The sequence below is a fragment of the Symphalangus syndactylus genome, chromosome 9 (genome assembly GCF_028878055.3).
Source record: "Symphalangus syndactylus isolate Jambi chromosome 9, NHGRI_mSymSyn1-v2.1_pri, whole genome shotgun sequence".
Classification (NCBI taxonomy): Eukaryota; Metazoa; Chordata; class Mammalia; order Primates; family Hylobatidae; genus Symphalangus; species Symphalangus syndactylus.
Genome location: NC_072431.2, coordinates 124,958,441 through 124,977,122, shown reverse-complemented (window position 1 = coordinate 124,977,122; position 18,682 = coordinate 124,958,441). Strand labels below are relative to the sequence as shown.

General features: G+C 36.9%; 1 protein-coding gene across 2 annotated transcripts in view; it reads right to left on the bottom strand.

Annotated features, from left to right (window-relative positions):
• Positions 1 to 487: 487 nt before the first annotated feature.
• Positions 488 to 18,682, bottom strand: part of FREM1 (FRAS1 related extracellular matrix 1) — a 293,398-nt gene continuing 275,203 nt past the window's right edge. For both annotated transcript variants that reach the window (XM_063609109.1, XM_055294213.2), the window contains 8 exons: positions 14,784 to 14,933; positions 13,060 to 13,298; positions 12,316 to 12,363; positions 11,904 to 12,068; positions 11,563 to 11,691; positions 10,995 to 11,110; positions 3,397 to 3,482; positions 488 to 876 (listed from right to left, as the gene is read on the bottom strand). In XM_063609109.1, the coding sequence (XP_063465179.1) occupies positions 671 to 876; positions 3,397 to 3,482; positions 10,995 to 11,110; positions 11,563 to 11,691; positions 11,904 to 12,068; positions 12,316 to 12,363; positions 13,060 to 13,298; positions 14,784 to 14,933 (1,139 nt within the window). In that variant the 3' untranslated portion in view covers positions 488 to 670. The remainder of the gene's footprint in view (positions 877 to 3,396; positions 3,483 to 10,994; positions 11,111 to 11,562; positions 11,692 to 11,903; positions 12,069 to 12,315; positions 12,364 to 13,059; positions 13,299 to 14,783; positions 14,934 to 18,682) is intronic.

The window sequence follows — 18,682 nt, the reverse complement described above, 5'->3', positions numbered from 1 at the left end:
TCAAATTGGAATGGGAGATCTGTTTCATGAATAGTGATGAGTAGAACTCTGAAGTACAGGCAGCCCCCTGAATTCTTACCTGAACTAGAGCTTTGTAGATGAGCATCCACCTACAAGATTCTTTCATGTAAAGTCTTTTTCGTCATAGAAAATTCTCTTTTTCAACCCCAGCCTCTAATCTTAGATTTCACATTTAAAGGGCTCCAAAGGGACAACTTTGCAGTTCAACTTTGGTTTAATGAACTAGGAGAGTTAGCTTCACTCAGACTAAAGTGGTAGGAGCACCTACGATATATATTTCAGAATAAATTCATTAGAGATAATGGGACCAAAAAAATTTTTTAAGCAAATCCAAGGACTATGAGACTGGTGCTCCCTGAGATTTGGAATGGGGTAAGGGTGAGGGTCTTCTGGAATAAACAAATCTTACACTTTATAATACTGCTGGCATTTATTTTAAAAGGTATTGAGATACAAAAACTGTATCTTCTCTTGTAAAAAATATTTATTTATCAATCTTTCTGGCACTACTAAAAATGTTCCATTTTCACTGGACAGAATCACAAAGGTATACCCACTCAATCATAACAATTTGTTTTCTATGGAGCAATATTCACAGATCCTGTGAATAAATAGGTGACAAATTCCAGGTGGCCACCTGTAGGGTCTGTTATATGTAGAGTTTTCTGGAACACACATAATTATGAGGTTTGGCTCTCCTACAGTCTTTTGTTTGCCATTTCCCTTGTCTTTGAACCAAAACACAGCTCTTTCCAAGCCTGGAGCGTTGAGAGGGCCCTCTTCTCCCATTGGTGAAGGCAACAGGTTCACCACCGATCCACTCCCAGTGGCCAGCACGCACTTGGTCATTCAAACCTAATGTGAACCAAAAGAATGTGCCAATTACTTTTATTGCATTTATACTTAGATATCATATCCAACTGTTGCTCTAAGCTCAGTTATCACATGCAAGTGTGGGCCCAGATTCTAAAACAAGGGATAGGAACTTGGAATACTCTAAGACACAAAGGGTCAAACAAATCCCAGTCCAATTCCAGCTCCACCACTTACTTGCTAGATGAGCATCTTTGGGCAGGTTACTCAACCTCTCTGAGTTTTAGTTTCCTCATCTAAGGAGTGGGCATAAAAATAGTACATCTAGGGTTGTTTTGAGGATTAAAAAAGATAATGCATGTAAAGCTCTTGGCATATATAAGTGTTTAATAAATGGCAGCTATTATTATTATTCATATCATCCTATGTGCAGAACTCCTATCACAGGGAAACAGATATTCTCTTGCCTATTATTCTTCTTCCTCATTATTTAAATGTCCTGGTTTTCATATTTGAAAGTGGCTTACTATGTATTATTTTGAGTCGGGAGGTTAAGATGTTTCAATCTGCTACAATTCCAATAAAAAGCAGATTTTCTAGACTTGCCCCTCTACCTCCACTGGCAAATTCTGCAAATTACACTTTAATGTTGTAAAGCTTCTGTAATATTTTCTTAAGCATTCCCCTACTCACTCTTTTTCATAATAGAAAAAAGAATAAAATGAGAAAGGAACTCCCTGCCATAGCATGATCCGACATTCCCCAAATCAAATTTGACCGTGACAGTCCTAGATACATAACATTTTACCTTCCCCCAACTGATTTTCAGTCAGTATTTTTGGGTGGAATCAAATGAAATACTTTTGGTTAGGAATGGCCTCTCTGAATTATTGACTGGATGACGTTATGCCTAAGCATATTGTGAGGACAGAGCCTTACAATGAGTCATTATGGATGTAGAGAAAACTTATCCTCCAGCTTGTCTCTTAATACTCGGTTCATTTCAGAATTTAGGGACCCACTGAGTACTGCAGAAATATTGAAAAGCCAAGAGAGGGAACTATTACAGTTCCCTCAAATACAATGCCTTTAAAGACAAGTAGTGGGGATACTGACTTTGATGTGCCCAGAAAATTCTGCTTCTAAAGTGGTTTAAAAAGATTTGTTATTTGGCTGGGCATGGTGGCTCATGTCTGCAATTCCAGCATTTTGGGAGACCGAGGCGCGTGGATCAACTGAGGTCAGGAGTTCGAGACCAGTCTGGCCAACATGGTGAAACCCCGTCTCTACTAAAAATACAAAAATTAGCCAGGTGTGGTAGCGGGCACCTGTAATCCCAGCTACTCAGGTGGCTGAGGGAGGAGAATTGCTGAACCCAGGGGGCGGAAGTTGCAGTGAGCCAAGATCGCACCACTGTACTCCAGCCTGGGCGACAAAGTGAGATTCTGTCTCAAAAAAAAAAAAAAAAAAAAAAAAAAAGATTTGTTATTATTGTTAAAACTGTAGAAATTAATAAGACTTCAGAAAAGAGGGAATAAAATTAAAATCACCTAGATTTAACAGGGTCTTGCTCTGTTGCCGAGGCTGGAGTGCAGTGGCACAATCACGGCTCACTGCAGCCTCAACTTCCTAGCCTCAAGCACTCCTTCCACCTCAGCCTCCCAAGTAGCTGGGACTACTATTAGCTGCCACCATGGCTGGCTAATTTTTAAATTTTTCATAGAGACAAGGTTTCATTATGTTGCCCAGCCTCATCTTGAACTCCTGGGCTCAAGCAATCCTCCAGCCTTGGTCTCTCCAAGTCCTGGGATTACAGGCGTGAGCCACCATATCCAGCCTACCTATAATTCTTGACTGGAGGTAAGTCATTTTTAATTATTTGGAATATATATATGTGTACATATATATATATATGAATATATGTATATATTCCAATATGTAAATATTATATATATTTATATACATATATAATATATAATTTATTTACATTTATACATACACCACATGCATATAATTGTTTTTATTCTAAATTATTTCATACTTTATATGGATGTGGACCCTGCATTTTCACTTTGCACCTTGCCATAAATGGAATACACTTTACATTTTATATGTAATATAATGTGCATCCAACATATATTTGTTAAATGAATTAATAAATAAACATAACGCAATTTTTCATGTCTATTATTTAACGGCTTACAAAACATTAAATCTTACATATTCCTTCATGTGGCTATACTATAATTTATTTAACCATTCTTCAGTCATAATAATTTCTAATTTTTTACTTTTAGAAATGTTATTGCATTGAATTTTCTTGCCTGTCAATCTGACCACATCCCTATTTATTTCTTTGGGATAGATGTCTAAAAATGAAAGTATTATGTCAAAAAAAAAGGTTTAAGATGAGTTTTAAAAGATAAATGGCTAGATCTATTGGTTGCCATTATTGTAAACCACAATCATTTAACCCATGGAAGGGAGTAGCAGGGTGGTGGTGCCTGTTTGTTTCATGTCCTTGCCTCCCTCCTCAGTGCAGCCTCCCTCCCAGATACTTGCCTATCCAAAAGGACTTTCTCCCACCAATGTCCCAGAGCCACCGCATGTGCTGCCTGGAGAATACGGTTACAAGGTTGCCCAGGTATCTACATGCAAATGAAAATGAGAGTATCAGCAACAAGCAGTTAACATTTCTGCTGATACGAAATGCATAACAGAAATAAAAATAAGTTAAAAATACACAAAAAAGCATGTATTTAAAAAGAACTTTCTAAGATTTTAATAGTGCAGTTTTATTTAAAAAGTATCTGCAGGGTGGGGGTAGGTGACATCAAAGAAAGTGATGGTTTATTATAATATCTGGGCTTTATAGCTTAAAATATCAGTAGGTTTTAAAACATAAACAATAGGTTTCAAACATCTTTTCGGAAAATCAGCAACTGCCTACTTATAACAATTACTAAGCAATGGCAACAAAAGCCAAAACTGACAAATGGGATCTAATTAAACTAAAGAGCTTCTGCACAGCAAAAGAAACTACCATCAGAGTGAATAGGCAACCTACAAATTGGGAGAAAATTTTTGCAACCTACTAATCTGACAAAGGGCTAATATCCAGAATCTACAATGAACTCAAACAAATTTACAAGAAAAAAACAAACAACCCCATCAAAAAGTGGGCGAAGGACATGAACAGACACTTCTCAAAAGAAGACATTTATGCAGCCAAAAAACACATGAAAAAATGCTCATCATCACTGGCCATCAGAGAAATGCAAATCAAAACCACAGTGAGATACCATCTCACACCAGTTAGAATGGCCATCATTAAAAAGTCAAGAAACAACAGGTGCTGGAGAGGATGTGGAGAAATAGGAACACTTTTACACTGTTGCTGGGACTGTAAACTAGTTCAACCATTGTGGAAGTCAGTGTGGCGATTCCTCAGGGATCTAGAACTAGAAATACCATTTGACCCAGCCATCCCATTATTGGGTATATACCCAAAGGACTATAAATCATGCTGCTCTAAAGACACATGCACACGTATGTTTATGGCGGCACTATTCACAATAGCAAAGACTTGGAACCAATCCAAATGTCCAACAACGATAGACTGGACTAAGAAAATGTGGTACATATACACCATGGAATACTATGCAGCCATAAAAAATGATGAGTTCATGTCCTTTGTAGGGACATGGATGAAACTGGAAACCATCATTCTCAGTAAACTATCACAAGGACAAAAAACCAAACACCACATGTTCTCACTCATAGGTGGGAATTGAACAATGAGAACACACAGACACAGGAAGGGGAACATCACACTCCGGGGACTGTTGTGGGGTAGGGGGAGGGGGGAGGGACAGCATTAGGAGATATACCTAATGCTAAATGACGAGTTAATGGGTGCAGCACACCAACATGGCACATGGATACATATGTAACAAACCTGCACATTGTGCACATGTACCCTAAAACAAAGTATAATAATAATAATAATAATAATAATAATAATAATAATAATAATAAATAAATAAAATAAAAACATTTATACAAAAAATTATTTAATGACAAAATACTATTCTTCTCATAAGTGTATTTCTAGCTGGTATAAATTTGGCAAATACCAAGTTAATTTGATGAGTAAGGTAACCCAAACTATTTAGATAAACTTACTTTAGGTTTAAATTTGGAGCTTAGTGTGTTTGGCCAAATAAACATATTATTATGACTCCTTCATTACACTCAATGAAATGAGTATAGCCCCAACTGTCAAACCTTCATATAATGCATAGAAATTACAGCACTTGTTTTTATAAACATATGTAAAATATTTCTCACAAAACAGAATTTTTTATAAATTATTTTTGCAGCTAGCTGAGTTATTCCTAGAAGCAATATTTGATTGTGCCTAATTCCCCAGCAGTGCTCATTAAAACCTCTTTAAAAATGCTTTAAGTAAAAAGCCACTAAGTCATTCTTTCTTTCTTCTTTAAAAATAAAAAAACAAAGTTTCAAACAAGAAACAAATATATCATGTATACATGTATCGTAACATTACACTGTACCCCACAAATACATACAATTATTATTTGTCAATTAAACATAAAATTAAATTTTAAAAAATAATTTTAAACATTTAAAAAATCAAGGAAAAAAATTAAATCACCATGATCTTTTTGCCTGGTTAATATCCATTGATATGAAAAGAAAAGTAGGAAACAAAATTAGCAACACATTAGATTAGTTAGCTGTTGACTTTAATTTTATTCATTTTGCCTATGTCTTTTCAAAATTCAGATCTATTTCTCTGCTTTTCCAGACTAGATATGGTGAACATAATTTGTCTATTTTTAAATGATTTTCCCCCTGCTAATAATAGTACTTTGCTGCTGTCTGATGCAATGATGATTTCTAGGCCTTCTTAGATATATAAGGCTCTTTGCCCTCCACTGAATGGCCTTAGACCACTGGATTGAGTTTTGTGACTTGGCTCTGACATTGTTGACTCTCAGCTCCTGTCTGACAGTTACAGCAGGTATGATGAGGCATCTCCTCTCCTCCCCTCCCCATCACATCCAACATGGTCATTCTAATGTGCTGTAGGCTTAGAACACACAATATGAAACTTGTGTTAAATATAAGCTGAGGGACGGCTCGAGATACTCTCCCAGTCATTATGACATTTTGTACAGAGCATGAGAGACCAGGGTTCCACTTTCTGATTACCCCTTAATTCCCTGACTGAATTCCCTAATTCTCTTACTGAACTAATTCGCTTACTGAAATTCCCTAACTTTGCAGCCTCAACTTCAGCATCAGGATATAATGGGTTTTATTCAAGGATATTTAACATCTTCTCTAGCTTGAAGATTCCTGAAGCTATCTTTAAAACAAACTTGGGAAAATCCATTTTAGCTGCTCAAGTACAATTTCGGTTTTCTTTTTGACTCTCCAAAAAGCAAGAGTGAGATGGGAAGATAGCTCTGCTTCAAGATAGGTAAAATGTTAAGAGCACAGTTATTCACAAAAGAAACATTTTGGTATTCATATGTTTATTATTTTATAAAAATATCACTCCTTTTATTTTATGCTCACATACATATAAAATATGGTGGGTATTATCTGTATAGGTGTATATATGGATATAAAATTATAAATAGGTACACATACACAAGTATTTGTAGTATAGAATTAGAAACAGAAGCTTTAATTTTTCTGGTTATAGAAATAAACATCTACTTCTCTGAAAATTTTTGATTAAGTATAGGTAGATTTCAGGGTAACTCTAAGGATAGGCCAGCAGGGGTTCCAGACACTCCTGTGGGAAAACAAAATGGCTTCATAGATAATGCTCTATAATAATAGAATTACCAAATGTACAATGACTGCCTGAGGAAATGAGCAGATGAGATTACAATATGTAAATTCAAGAAGCGCATAATCTAGGAGTCTGGCTCCTTTGACTTAGAAAAATAATAAAACACCACTGGGGAGGAAAGAAGACTGGAGATAAAGATTAAGTTGAGTTAGCAATCTGGTTAGGGACAAAGGATAAAGCAAAATTTGCTGTCCTTATGGAAATATGGGTGTTGTGAATGACCCTCTGTAAAGGACTTTCAGAAATATTTGTTAAATGAATGAATCTATAAACTAGGAATTTGATCATACCCTAGGTTTGCCTTGAAAGGTTAGTTTGATTCAAATCCAAAGGAAACTTAGGGTCCATAATTTAATAAAAATCTTAATATGTGTTTGCAGTGAGAGAAAAACAATTATTAACACATAATTTTGAAAATCTACTTTGGGTTACCTCAACACATAGTTAAAATAGACATACTTGTCAGTACATCTATGATGAGAAACCTGCTATGCTTAGGGGACCTGTTTTAGAGACTATAAAGATGAAAAACTAAATTCTATCTCTTTCATTTACTTCCTTGTATGCCTGTGAGCAAGTGATTTTGCTTCCTTGAGCCTCTTTTTAAAATAAATCTGTAAACTGTAGATAATAGAAGTGATGGAAGGATCAAATAAGCTAACACATGTGAAACAATTTCATATACTATAAATATAAAAGTCAGACATTATTGACAAGGAGGCATGTAGAACTACAGTCAGGCTAATATAAAAGGGTCATGGGTGAAGGTGCTTAAAACCAAGCTGCAGATGAAATCTTAGATTAAGTGCATGAGAAAGTATCTATGCTTTTAAATTAATTTAGGCCTTAGGTTTATTATTATGATGATCAAATGGTACAGTATTCATAGATAGGTGAAGAACTCGTTGCTACTCACCGATAGAACCTATTCACAATTATTAATAGATGGAACAATAAAATGAAAACAAAAGATGATGGGAGACTGATGTAGGTTTGTCAACATGAGGGCGTCGACAATGTTGTAAGTTGCTATTATTTCATAAAAAGTGGTTTTTGACAATAAAAAACTAGACTGTTATAATCTCAGAATAAAGAACAGTCCTTTAAAAAAACACACTTGCCACGTGACACCAGCATCTATGACTGAATGGAAAGATATTTCTCAATACATACTGTCCTTATTTTTCTCATACATTAAGAACCAATGAAAGCTTCATTATAGACCAGTTACTTGCATTGTCCTTTAAGAACCACTGGAAGATGAACAAAAGATTGCTTCTAAACTTCAAGGTGGGAAGTTCTGTTCTGTTCATCTACATTGTATCAACAAATCCCAGCAATCATTTAATGTTGATAACTTTGGCTGGAGTATAACTACTCTTTCCCTTAATTTTGTAAGCAGAGACATCATAGTATTCTCCCTGTTGTTGCATACTGCAATCTTCTTCTTGCTAGTTTAGATAGCTTTTGATCAACATCAAAGCGCTTTCCTCAATGAGAAAAAAAGACCAATACCACTACTTCTATTGGAGCTTTCAATGCATTAAGACAAACTAAATGACATCTAGTTAAGATGTCATTTTAATATCTTTTTTTTTTTTTTTGAGACGGAGTCTCGCTCTGTCGCCCAGGCTGGAGTGCAGTGGCGCAATCTCGGCTCACTGCAAGCTCCGCCTCCTGGGTTCAGGCCATTCTCCTGCCTCAGCCTCTCTGAGTAGCTGGGACTACAGGCGTCCGCCACCACACTAGGCTAATTTTTTGTATTTTTAGTAGAGACGGGGTTTCACCGTGGTCTCGATCTCCTGACCTCATGATCCGCCCGCCTCAGCCTCCCAAAGTGCTGGGATTACAGGCGTGAGCCACCGCGCCCGGCCTCATTTTAACATCTTAACCATCTTAATGATGGAAGAATGTCTTATTTGTTCTTTAACATGTAGCACTAAGGAAATATATATATTTAAAGTAATTATTATTTGTAAAAATTTTAATATTTTATCTTATCTGATACCACAAACTTATCAACAAAGAAAACCCTGAAAGCCACTGATTAACCTCTCTGGTGACTCTACTCACAGTTAGAACATGAAATACACCAGTGAAGAAAAAGGTGGTTTCACCAGTTTTTAAACACACTTTTAAAACATTTTATTGGCTTTAAAAAAAATCTAGGTATAATTTACATATAATAAAATGAATAGATTTTTAAATACTCAATTTGATGATTTTTGCCAGTTGTATATAGATCCATTTAATAACCACTTAGAATAAGACATTGAACACTTCTCTTACTTTAGAACGTTACCTTGTGCTATTTTCTAGTCATTCCACAATCTTACCAGAGATAACAATTTTTTATTTCTAACAACATAGATTAGATTCTCTTATTTATATAAATGGAATCATATAATAAGTATTCTTTTGTGTAGGACTGCTTTCTACATTCTATTTTTGATTTATCTACATTGTTGGAGGTTTCAGTAGTTTATTCCATCACTTATAAAATAATTTATCAAAAATTTATTCTCTTGCTGATGGAGAAAATATCAAGTATTTCTAAACATCAATAGCAAAAAACAAATGACCCAAATTAGTATTATTATGAATAAAGTTATACAATATTTTTATGAAGCTTTTTTAGTATATATTTTTATTTCTTTTGGTTAAACACCTAGGAGTAGAAAATGTCAGGTCATAGGGTAGATGCATATAACTTTATAAGAAACTGTTAGGCAGTTCTACAAAGCGATTGTACCATTTTACACTTCCACCAACAACACACGAGAATTCTATTTGCTCTACATCTTTATCAACATGTGGTATTGTCCACCATGGAATAGTATGCAGCCATAAAAAAGAACAAGATTATGTCCTCTGCAGGGACATGGATGGAGCTGGGGGTCATTATCTGTAGCAAACTAATATCTGTAGCAGGAACAGAAAACCAAATGCGGCATGTTCTCATAAGTGAGGGCTAAATGATGAGAACACATGGACACACAGAGGGGAACAACGCATACTGGGGTCTATTGGAGTGTGGAAGGTGAGAGGAGGAAGAAGATCAGGAAGAATAACTAATGAGTACTAGGCTTAATACCTGGATGTTGAAATAATCTGTACAACAAACCCCATGACATACATTTACCCAGGTAACAAGTCTGCACATTTACTCCTGAACTTAAAATAAAAGTTCAAAAATTAAAAACAAATTTGGATTGTCATACTTACACTTTGAACTATTCTAGTAGGTGTGAAGTGGTATTTCACTGTGCTTTTCATTTTCATTTACCTAATATCTCACAGTTTTCAGCACCTTTTCATTTATTTATTGACCAACTGGACATCTACTCTTGCGAAGACTCCAAATCATTTACTATTGTTTGAATCGTCATTTTGTCATTGATTTGTTGAAGTTGTTTGTATTTTCTGGGTTTACGACCTTTATCGGGTTTATGATTTGAGAACAGCTTTTCCTGAATGTGGTTTGCTCTTTCATTTTCTTAATGGCGTCTTTAGATGTGTATAACTTTTTAAATTTTATGAAGTACAAGATCAGATGAATAATAACCAGAGACTTCCCTAGTCTCAATTTCCAGCCATGGGGCATATTAGTCTAATTGTGTTGTTTAGATAATATCCAGATTGGCAAACAAAACGGAGGGTCAGGGATAGGTACATATGCATTTTTAAAGTCCTTCTGGACACATACATTGGCTGTCATTCTCTGACCATAAGTCATCCATTATTGAATGTTCTGTTACCCAGTGAGCCTTTGTCTCACTTGCCCAGCTTTATAATCGTTGCTATATAATCGCATTGCTAGAGGCCCGATGCTATAAGGCTTTTCATTACTATATACTTTCAATTAAATGGGCAGGAATTCTTATCACATAAAAAAAGAAACTGCAATGCTGCTGACTCAGAAAATCTCCTTCTGAGTTCCTCACAAAGACTGAGATAGGAAAAGAAAATAAAAGAAAAAGAAACATGGCAATGGTGCAGCTTTAACAGAAAAGAGCTCAGTCAAGTATTAGGTTGGTGCAAAAGTAATGGCAAAAACTGCAATTACTTTTGCACCAACCAAATACATTATCAAGGCCCATCACAAGTCCATTCTGAACTAGGGAACTCCCTCGGGGATCCTAAAACAATGCCAGGCAGATATTAGGCACTCAATATTTGTTGAATGAATGAAGCAGCTCTCCGCTTCCATGAGAAAATAGAGAAACAGAGAAAAGAAAACATCAATCAAATGTGCAATAGGGTGCCTTACTGTTCCCTGCAAGCTTGGGCAGCCGCATTCCAGGTGCCTTTCTGCTCTGTGATCAAGATGTGACAGTAGCCTGAGTGCTGGTGCCACCCGGCTGGACAGGATTTGTCTTCCATATCCTGAAAAACAGTTGTCTGTGTTCATATCATGATGGTCTTTACAATCTGGAGTGGGCTCAGCATAAGGAGTCCTACGAGTTCCCTAACTTCAGTCAAGTAGTTTCGTCACCGCAAAGGGAGTCAGCCCTAATCCCAATTCTTCATCTTGAGAAATGCAATGGCTTCTTACAGAAAACACTACCACAGTCAGCAATGTTTCAGTGTTACAACTTTGACATTCTGATAACTGAACAAAACAAGTAAATATCTTCTTAAATGGTATTGATTTAACTAACGTATTTTGTGATTTTTAAAAGCCACTTTGGGCCATTTTTTCCTCTTGGCCTTCAAGTTGTAACAATGGCAGGAAGATGTAGCATGGGTTGAGTCATGCACCAGATCGTTCCCCTTTATTAGCTTATCATAGAGCACATTGTGAGTAAAAGTGCTTGGCTGCTCAGCCTGTCTCCTACCTTGGTTTGGGGACTCCAGGCTTTCCAGGAAATCCCATTGCACTGATACAGCTTCTGGATGCCTTCTTCAAAATGGAAGAGTCCTTTTAATTCCAGAGTGCAGTTCTTTGGAAATGAGGGCACCTGGTCCTTTGGGAAGGAAAGGCAATTTAGCAATTTAGAATTGACTTAAGGAAAGTTGCTCACACATTCACCTCCTCTGGGTCTTCATTTGTTGGGAAGCATTTGTGTTGGGTAAACTATCCCCCCAACCTTGGAGGCTATTTTGTGAATTAAGGGTGTTTATGGCCCAGCAAACAACTTGTTATAAGGTGAATAAGAAAGAACAAAGATTTTCATACCTGTCTGGGGAAGTGTGAGTCAGTTGTGGATTCCACCTTATCTTCTTGAGGTAGTTCTGCCACTTTGATTGTCTTTTGTGGCTGACTAATGATGGATACTTTGGCCTTCCTTTTGTGAGTTGGGAAACTGTCATCCTCCAGTTTCAAGGAAACTATCCCATGATACTTGAGGAAACCAACAATCAACAACAATAAGGAAAAAACAACATCAAGATAGCAAACAAAAAAATGAGCAATTCAAAAATTCAAAGCAAAAAGATAAGAGGATTTGTTTCTCTGAACACCCAAGCCTCTAATTTCGAAACAAGTTTTTGAGAGAAATATATAAATATAAAAAATATAAAATAACAGTTTCATTAAATACTTGCATCCATACATATAAGAAATGTAGCAATTCTGTGACTACACTTACATTATAGATGATGTCTGTTCCATTTCTATAAACAGAGAGTGGACGAACCTGAAATTAACAGAGAACAAAATATGAACAGAATTGGATTGACTAATAACTAGCAATAGGGCAAAACCACCAAGATCTTGCTAATGCCTGAACAATTACAAAACATATGCATCTTAAGATTTTCCATGCCCAAATCATTGGAATTTCAAAAATCACTAGGCCTAATTAGAATTTATGATTGTTGTGTGGATTCACACATACACAGTTCCAGTCAGGGAAAAAATACATCTTTATTTTTTGGTATATCTATAGTACACAGAGGCCCAAGAACTCACACACACACACACACACACACACACACACACACACACGTGTGTGCACATATGAGAGTATGCAATGGTTAGAATGCTGTGTTAATAAGATCAAAGCCATGGCTTCCACACCCAATTGCATCATTTCATCTCACTCTATTTCAGGGTCATGGATCATTCCCTTTTTGTCTTGGTCACAAAAGGAATCAAAGCAGAAATCATATGGATGAATCAGCGTATCTATCACTTCAGTACAATTAAAGAAGCAAGGCAGCCTCAAGATCTTTGTATACAGAAGGCACTGCATAACTGTGCAAGGAACCATGGCCCCCATTCACTATGAGAATCAAAACAGCTTCTTCAGTGTTTCAGAATACCTATTAATATCTTCTGATCTTTTAATATGTATTCTGCACATCATTTCCCAGAAGGTCCCCATCCTTACTGTTTTGCCATTCCCACGGGTCCTAAGCTTCCTTTGAGAAAGATCTGTAGAATCAAAGCTCCGCAGGATGTCTCCCCTGGTGACTGCTAGCTGCATGGAAGATGGAAGAGGTCTTCTTTCCAGATGAAAGGAACCAGAAGTGGTGGATGAGGAAGACCCTGGGGGCAGCAGACGCCAAATGCCCTTCTCCCATGTGCTGTGTTTGCTTTGGTTGGAGGAATATGAAGGATGGCATTGTCCTGGAGGCATGCAAGATGGCAGGCGGTCAGTTCATTTTACACAAACAGATAAGGGATCACATTGACACAGCTCCTGGAGCAGCTTGTCATTAAACCTAGATGGATGGTTTTCCCACCAGATGTTGCCTTTTCACCATTTGCCAGAAACTCCTTTACTCTTCATCAGTTTACATCCAGGAAAGCTGTGCCCGTCTGCACATCTATTGAGTGATTATAAAGTCATGAAATCAATTTCATAAACCCCAAATGAAAATCACTGTTGTGATTTTATAATCATATCATATACTGGGGGAAAGTCTCACTTCTCTTATTATAGTATTCCCCAATATAAAAGTTTATTCACTGATCAAGCATTATTCCACAAGCACTTTAAAGTAATCATTTCCTAGCGGTAGAAACTGGATTTACTTAACGATGTCATAGAATTAAGCAGTATTTATAAAACTTTTCTCTTAGTTGCTACAGAACAAAGACCCAGTAAATCTTAATAGAGTGGCTCCGATTGGAAACCTCACCAATTAGTATTTCTGGGAAGGCATAAAAAATTTGAGGGCAAAACCCTTGTCTGGGTATTTTATATTTCATATATAAGGTGTGTATGTCATGTATTTTGTGTACTTCATGTGACCAGAAAATTCTACTGGAAAAGAAATAAATTTGGTGAGGAAAGGTAGTGAGGAGAGATGTTGCGGAAACAAGGATATTATAAAGAAAAGAGGGGAGGTCCCATTTTTTTTTATAGAGTAAGAAAGAGAAGAGAAGATAATAGATTCCAGGCAAGAAAAAAATATGGATCATAGGGCATGACAGGTATAAAAATGGGAGTGTAAGATTGAGTATGGTACGAACACTTGTCAAATGCTAAAAAGACAAGTAACTAAAAGGCATTTGGTGGAAAAAAAAATCAGAGCACCAAAGGGTCTGGCTGGTCTTTATTTAGTTCACAGGTTGTTCTTTAGCATAGACAATCCAGGACCTGTTTGGCGCTGCCATCCAAAGTCATTCATTAATATTCTCCAGCTGCTCCCAAATTCCCAAGCCAGCTGCATCTTTCACATCTATTTTTCTCCAATTCCTTCCTCTCTTAGAATTTTCCTGGTCACACTACAGTGGGGGCTCAGATTTTAGGCATTAAGAGTGCTCTTTAACAGAGAAAGATAATTACAGCTCTACAGACTCTGGGGGAAAATAATTGTCGATAGATTCTCACCAACACTGTTTCCCCCTCAATGAGAACAACAAATGGGTAGGAAAAAACAACTACGGCATTGACTTGTTGCTTTTCTCAAGTGATCGTTCTTAGCAGGAGGAAAACCACATGAAGCAGAAACCAGAATAAAGGGCCTACATCACAACTGAGGGTGCTTTCTTGACAAGAAATTAAGCATTTTGATTTGAAGGTGTTATCAAGCACATTGGCTGTTGAAGGCAAGAGCTACAGCGCCAGGACCGCTCCTAATTTCAAGATGAGGATCAAAAGAATACCTCCTTTTGAGTCCAAAATTTTCACTGCAGCTTTTGTCTTTGTGCCAAGAACTGCATTCACAGGGGAGTTCAGAATTACTTCAAAGACCTCATCATCTTCCTCTAATCCGTCATAGGTAATTGCTATATTCCACATCTTAGTTGACATTCCTACAAGAAGTAAACATTTTAATTACTCTTTAATTGCTATTTCAATCACCTAGGTGTCAGAGAAATATATTAATTAACATGTCTACAGCTTGACTGCAGTAGCCGGAGTGAGCTATTGTACTGCTACCAACTCACTGAAGTCCTGCTGTTCTCCCAAATAATATGAAAAGACCACATTTGTTCTTGGACAATGATGATTCCGTTTAAATGCAAACACTGTAACAAAAAAGTAAGCTGCAGTATGCAAGGGATTAAAAAAAATGGTTATTAGATGAGATCCAAGACTTAATTATTTTCCCAACCTGTCCTTTCTCTTCTTAAGAATAAACAAGTGTTGCAATCTCAAAATCTTAATAGTTTAAAAAATCTTAAGCTGTTGATGCAGACAGAAGTGATTATTGGATGGTACTTCATGCTATTCATGGAACCCTTGAAATGATTGATTTCTTAATCATTTCTAAAGACAGCTGCCTGCATCGGCTTCCCCACTTCCTGAGATCTTTCTAGCCCACAAATGCTTTTTCTGATGATGTAATACTCAGTAGTTTGATATCCTCCTAGAGAGAATTTATGGGCTGGGGGTTCTAGAAATAGAGCCAATTTTTTCCCTCTTTCTGGCTGCCTCTATTCATGAAGTTACAATCAAGCTTGGTTCACAGTAACTTTGTGAACTTAATATTATACAAAACAGTTTTGACATTACAAACATATCCCAGCCATCCTGTCAACACCAAGATGGGAAACAAAGCAACCCCAGATACACAAAATATTAAGATTGTAAGAAGAAACTTCTGAGATGATCTCATCCTGACCAGTTTCCATGATGTGGATCATAGGATGTCCCCTGAGTTTATTTAGAAGAACAAGTGGTGGAAGGAAGTAAAGGGAATACTTTTAAGTGGAGAAAGAAGGCTCAAGTTTAAGAGGAATAAACACAGTAAACTTATGATTTAACTTTTCTTAGCTAAGTTAGAAAAGCTTACTCTGCCATTTGCTCATTGGCTATTTGAGTGTTTTTACTCCTTTAAGCCCCTCTATATAATACAGTTAAACTTTTTAGAAAGTCTTCTCTTAAAAATATAACTCTTGGCTGGGCGCAGTGGTAAACAACTGTAATCCCAGCACTTTGGGAGGCCAAGGTGGGAAGATCACTTGAGCTCAGGAGTTTGAGACCGGCCTGGCCAACAGAGCAAAACCCCGTCTCTACAATAAAACAAAAACAAAAATTAGGTGGGCGTGGTGGCACGTGCCTGTGATCTCAACTACTCAGGAGGCTGAGGTGTGAGGATCGCTTGAGCCCAGAAGGTCAAGGCTGCAGTGAGCTCAGGATGTGTCACTGCACTCCAGCCTGGGCAACAGAGTGAGACCTTGTCCCCATCTCCAAAAAACGACTCTTTTATCTTGCAGATTGCCTTCTGCAGACTTATACCTCTCAACTGTCCATCTATATGGTAGCCTCTTTCTTGAAGGTATGCCTCACATAGATCTCGTGATCTAATCAGTCTCTTCAATCCTCAACAGAAGTCAATGGAAAGGTGAAGCTATCCACTTCTTCTACTTTTGGCTGGCTGCACTTAGAGGGGAAAAAATTAGGTGTATTTGGAATAATTGTATTTTATTAAAAAACAGGCTGACAGCTAATTTATTAAGTTTTCAGTACTGAGTTCTTAATTACGTTCACAGCCTTTGCAAACGCAGAAGTTGAAGCATCTAGTATGTATAATAATACCATACAATTCCCATCTCATGGATGGATAAATCAATACATCAAAATATATATTTTGTACTTATGATATGCTTATCTTTGCATTAGATGCTATGGAGAATACCAGAGGTGTAACATAAGCCAAGCCCTGATCAAAAGGAGCTTAAAATCTTTTGGAGGAGGCAGAAGCAAAACCAGAAAAGTCAAATAATTATTGAAAGCTATGTATGTTTACCTACTAAAAGACACAGAATAGATTGTAGAGCCTATATAAATGTGGGCTTTAGAAGTGAAAGGATTAGGAGGGAGGAAACGGGAAAACAACATAAGTAAAGACAGAAAGATAGCGAAGTAGAGGTCTTGACTCGGGAAGGGTGAGTGAATTGGCTGGCTGGAATAGAGAGGTTACATGGGTAGACAGGAGGCCATAAGGCTGCAAAGATTATTTGTAGCCAGACTGCAGAGAGCCCTGGGCACCTGGCCAGATTCAGACTTTACAACATAGGCAACAAGAAAGGTTCTTGAACAAAGAAGTCACAAACTGAAAGTGGATTAGCAAAATGAACCTCAGTGTGTTATGTGAGAAAGTCTGGAGATCCAGGCAGATAGACAGATAGGCTAGAAGTTTGGAGACCACATAGACAGCTGCTGTAATACAACTGGCATGAAAAGGTAAGAGGTGGTCAATGAAGAAAGCATATGAATAATATGATTATTAGTATTTGGAGAACTGCTTTTGACCCTCAAAGACCATAAAGTTAAGCATTATGTAAATAAAATCCAATACAAAAAATATTTCCAACTCCCAACCGACTCTCTTATTTTAAGGTTAATTTTTTAAAAAATTATAGTACCCCCCAAACAAAGAAACAAACAAAAGACAAAAAACTTGAGGTTTTTGTTGGACCTTACAGAGTAGAACCAGATGGTTAGGAGTTAGAGAAAATATCTTTTGAGTCTCATTTAAGTGCTTCTGATTTGTTTGTGTGCATTCCAACTTGGTTTCTATGCCTTCCAGGTGTGCACAGAGGACTAACTCTTTAGGTTAATGAGATTGGAAGTAAAAACTTTATCATTTTTTCCCTTCCTCTTTCACTTTCAAGGTGCAAAGTATTTGCTAAGTCCCTGAGATATACAAGCATTTTCAGAAGGCTTGGACTGGCTCCCTGTTCCCACAAAACAAAAGGTGCTGAAGAGAAAAGAGAGGTGTCATTTTATGCAGACATATTCCACTTTACAGAGTAGGTGAGTTCCTGGATGTTTTCCTGCAAAGCAGATTTCTCTATTGAAAGACATTTTCTCAATATTTTTTAGTAAATGCCACATTAGAGATCCTTTCCCTTGGAAAACATTTTGACTCTAAGGAATGATGAAGTATCAATTAAGAATGCTGCAAGCCTTTCAATAATGCATATTTTAAAGTAAAACAATCATTTTCTTAGGAGTATTTTTATATCCACTCAAGACTAGTCACAATAGCTGAATGCAAAGTAGTTAGGGTTTGCTTTTGTTTGGTTGGTATTTTTTTGGTTTGGTAGCATAGTTGCAACTTCAAGGCAAGCTTTCTTCCAGCTCCCACATAAGAGTTCTCAAACCTTACGGCATCCCACTGTCTTCGGTTGTTCACTCTGTTTCTTCACCCAATCATGGAAGCTGCCATTTTAAAAGAAACAAATTGATTTCCCTTGGTAAAAGGGGTGGATATGGGGACGGGGACACCAGACCCAGAAGACGCAAGGATTAATGAGATAGGAGTAAATATTTACTGGACCTGTGGACATGGAGAACTTCAAAATTCTCTAAAGCAAGATTTCAGTTTGTAAAACTGCTTCTGGGTTAATAAATTCCAAAACAATGAACAGCCAATTTTTTTTCTTAATTTATAAGATATGCTTATATTATTTCTTAAATTGTCTAAATCATATCTAAAATCATAAGATTATTTAGAGCCCCCAGAAGTCATTAGTATCTACTCAAAACAGCATGTGAGCTCTTCTAGACAAATGGGTATTTATCTTATCCAGTGGAATCTCCAAGAGATAGA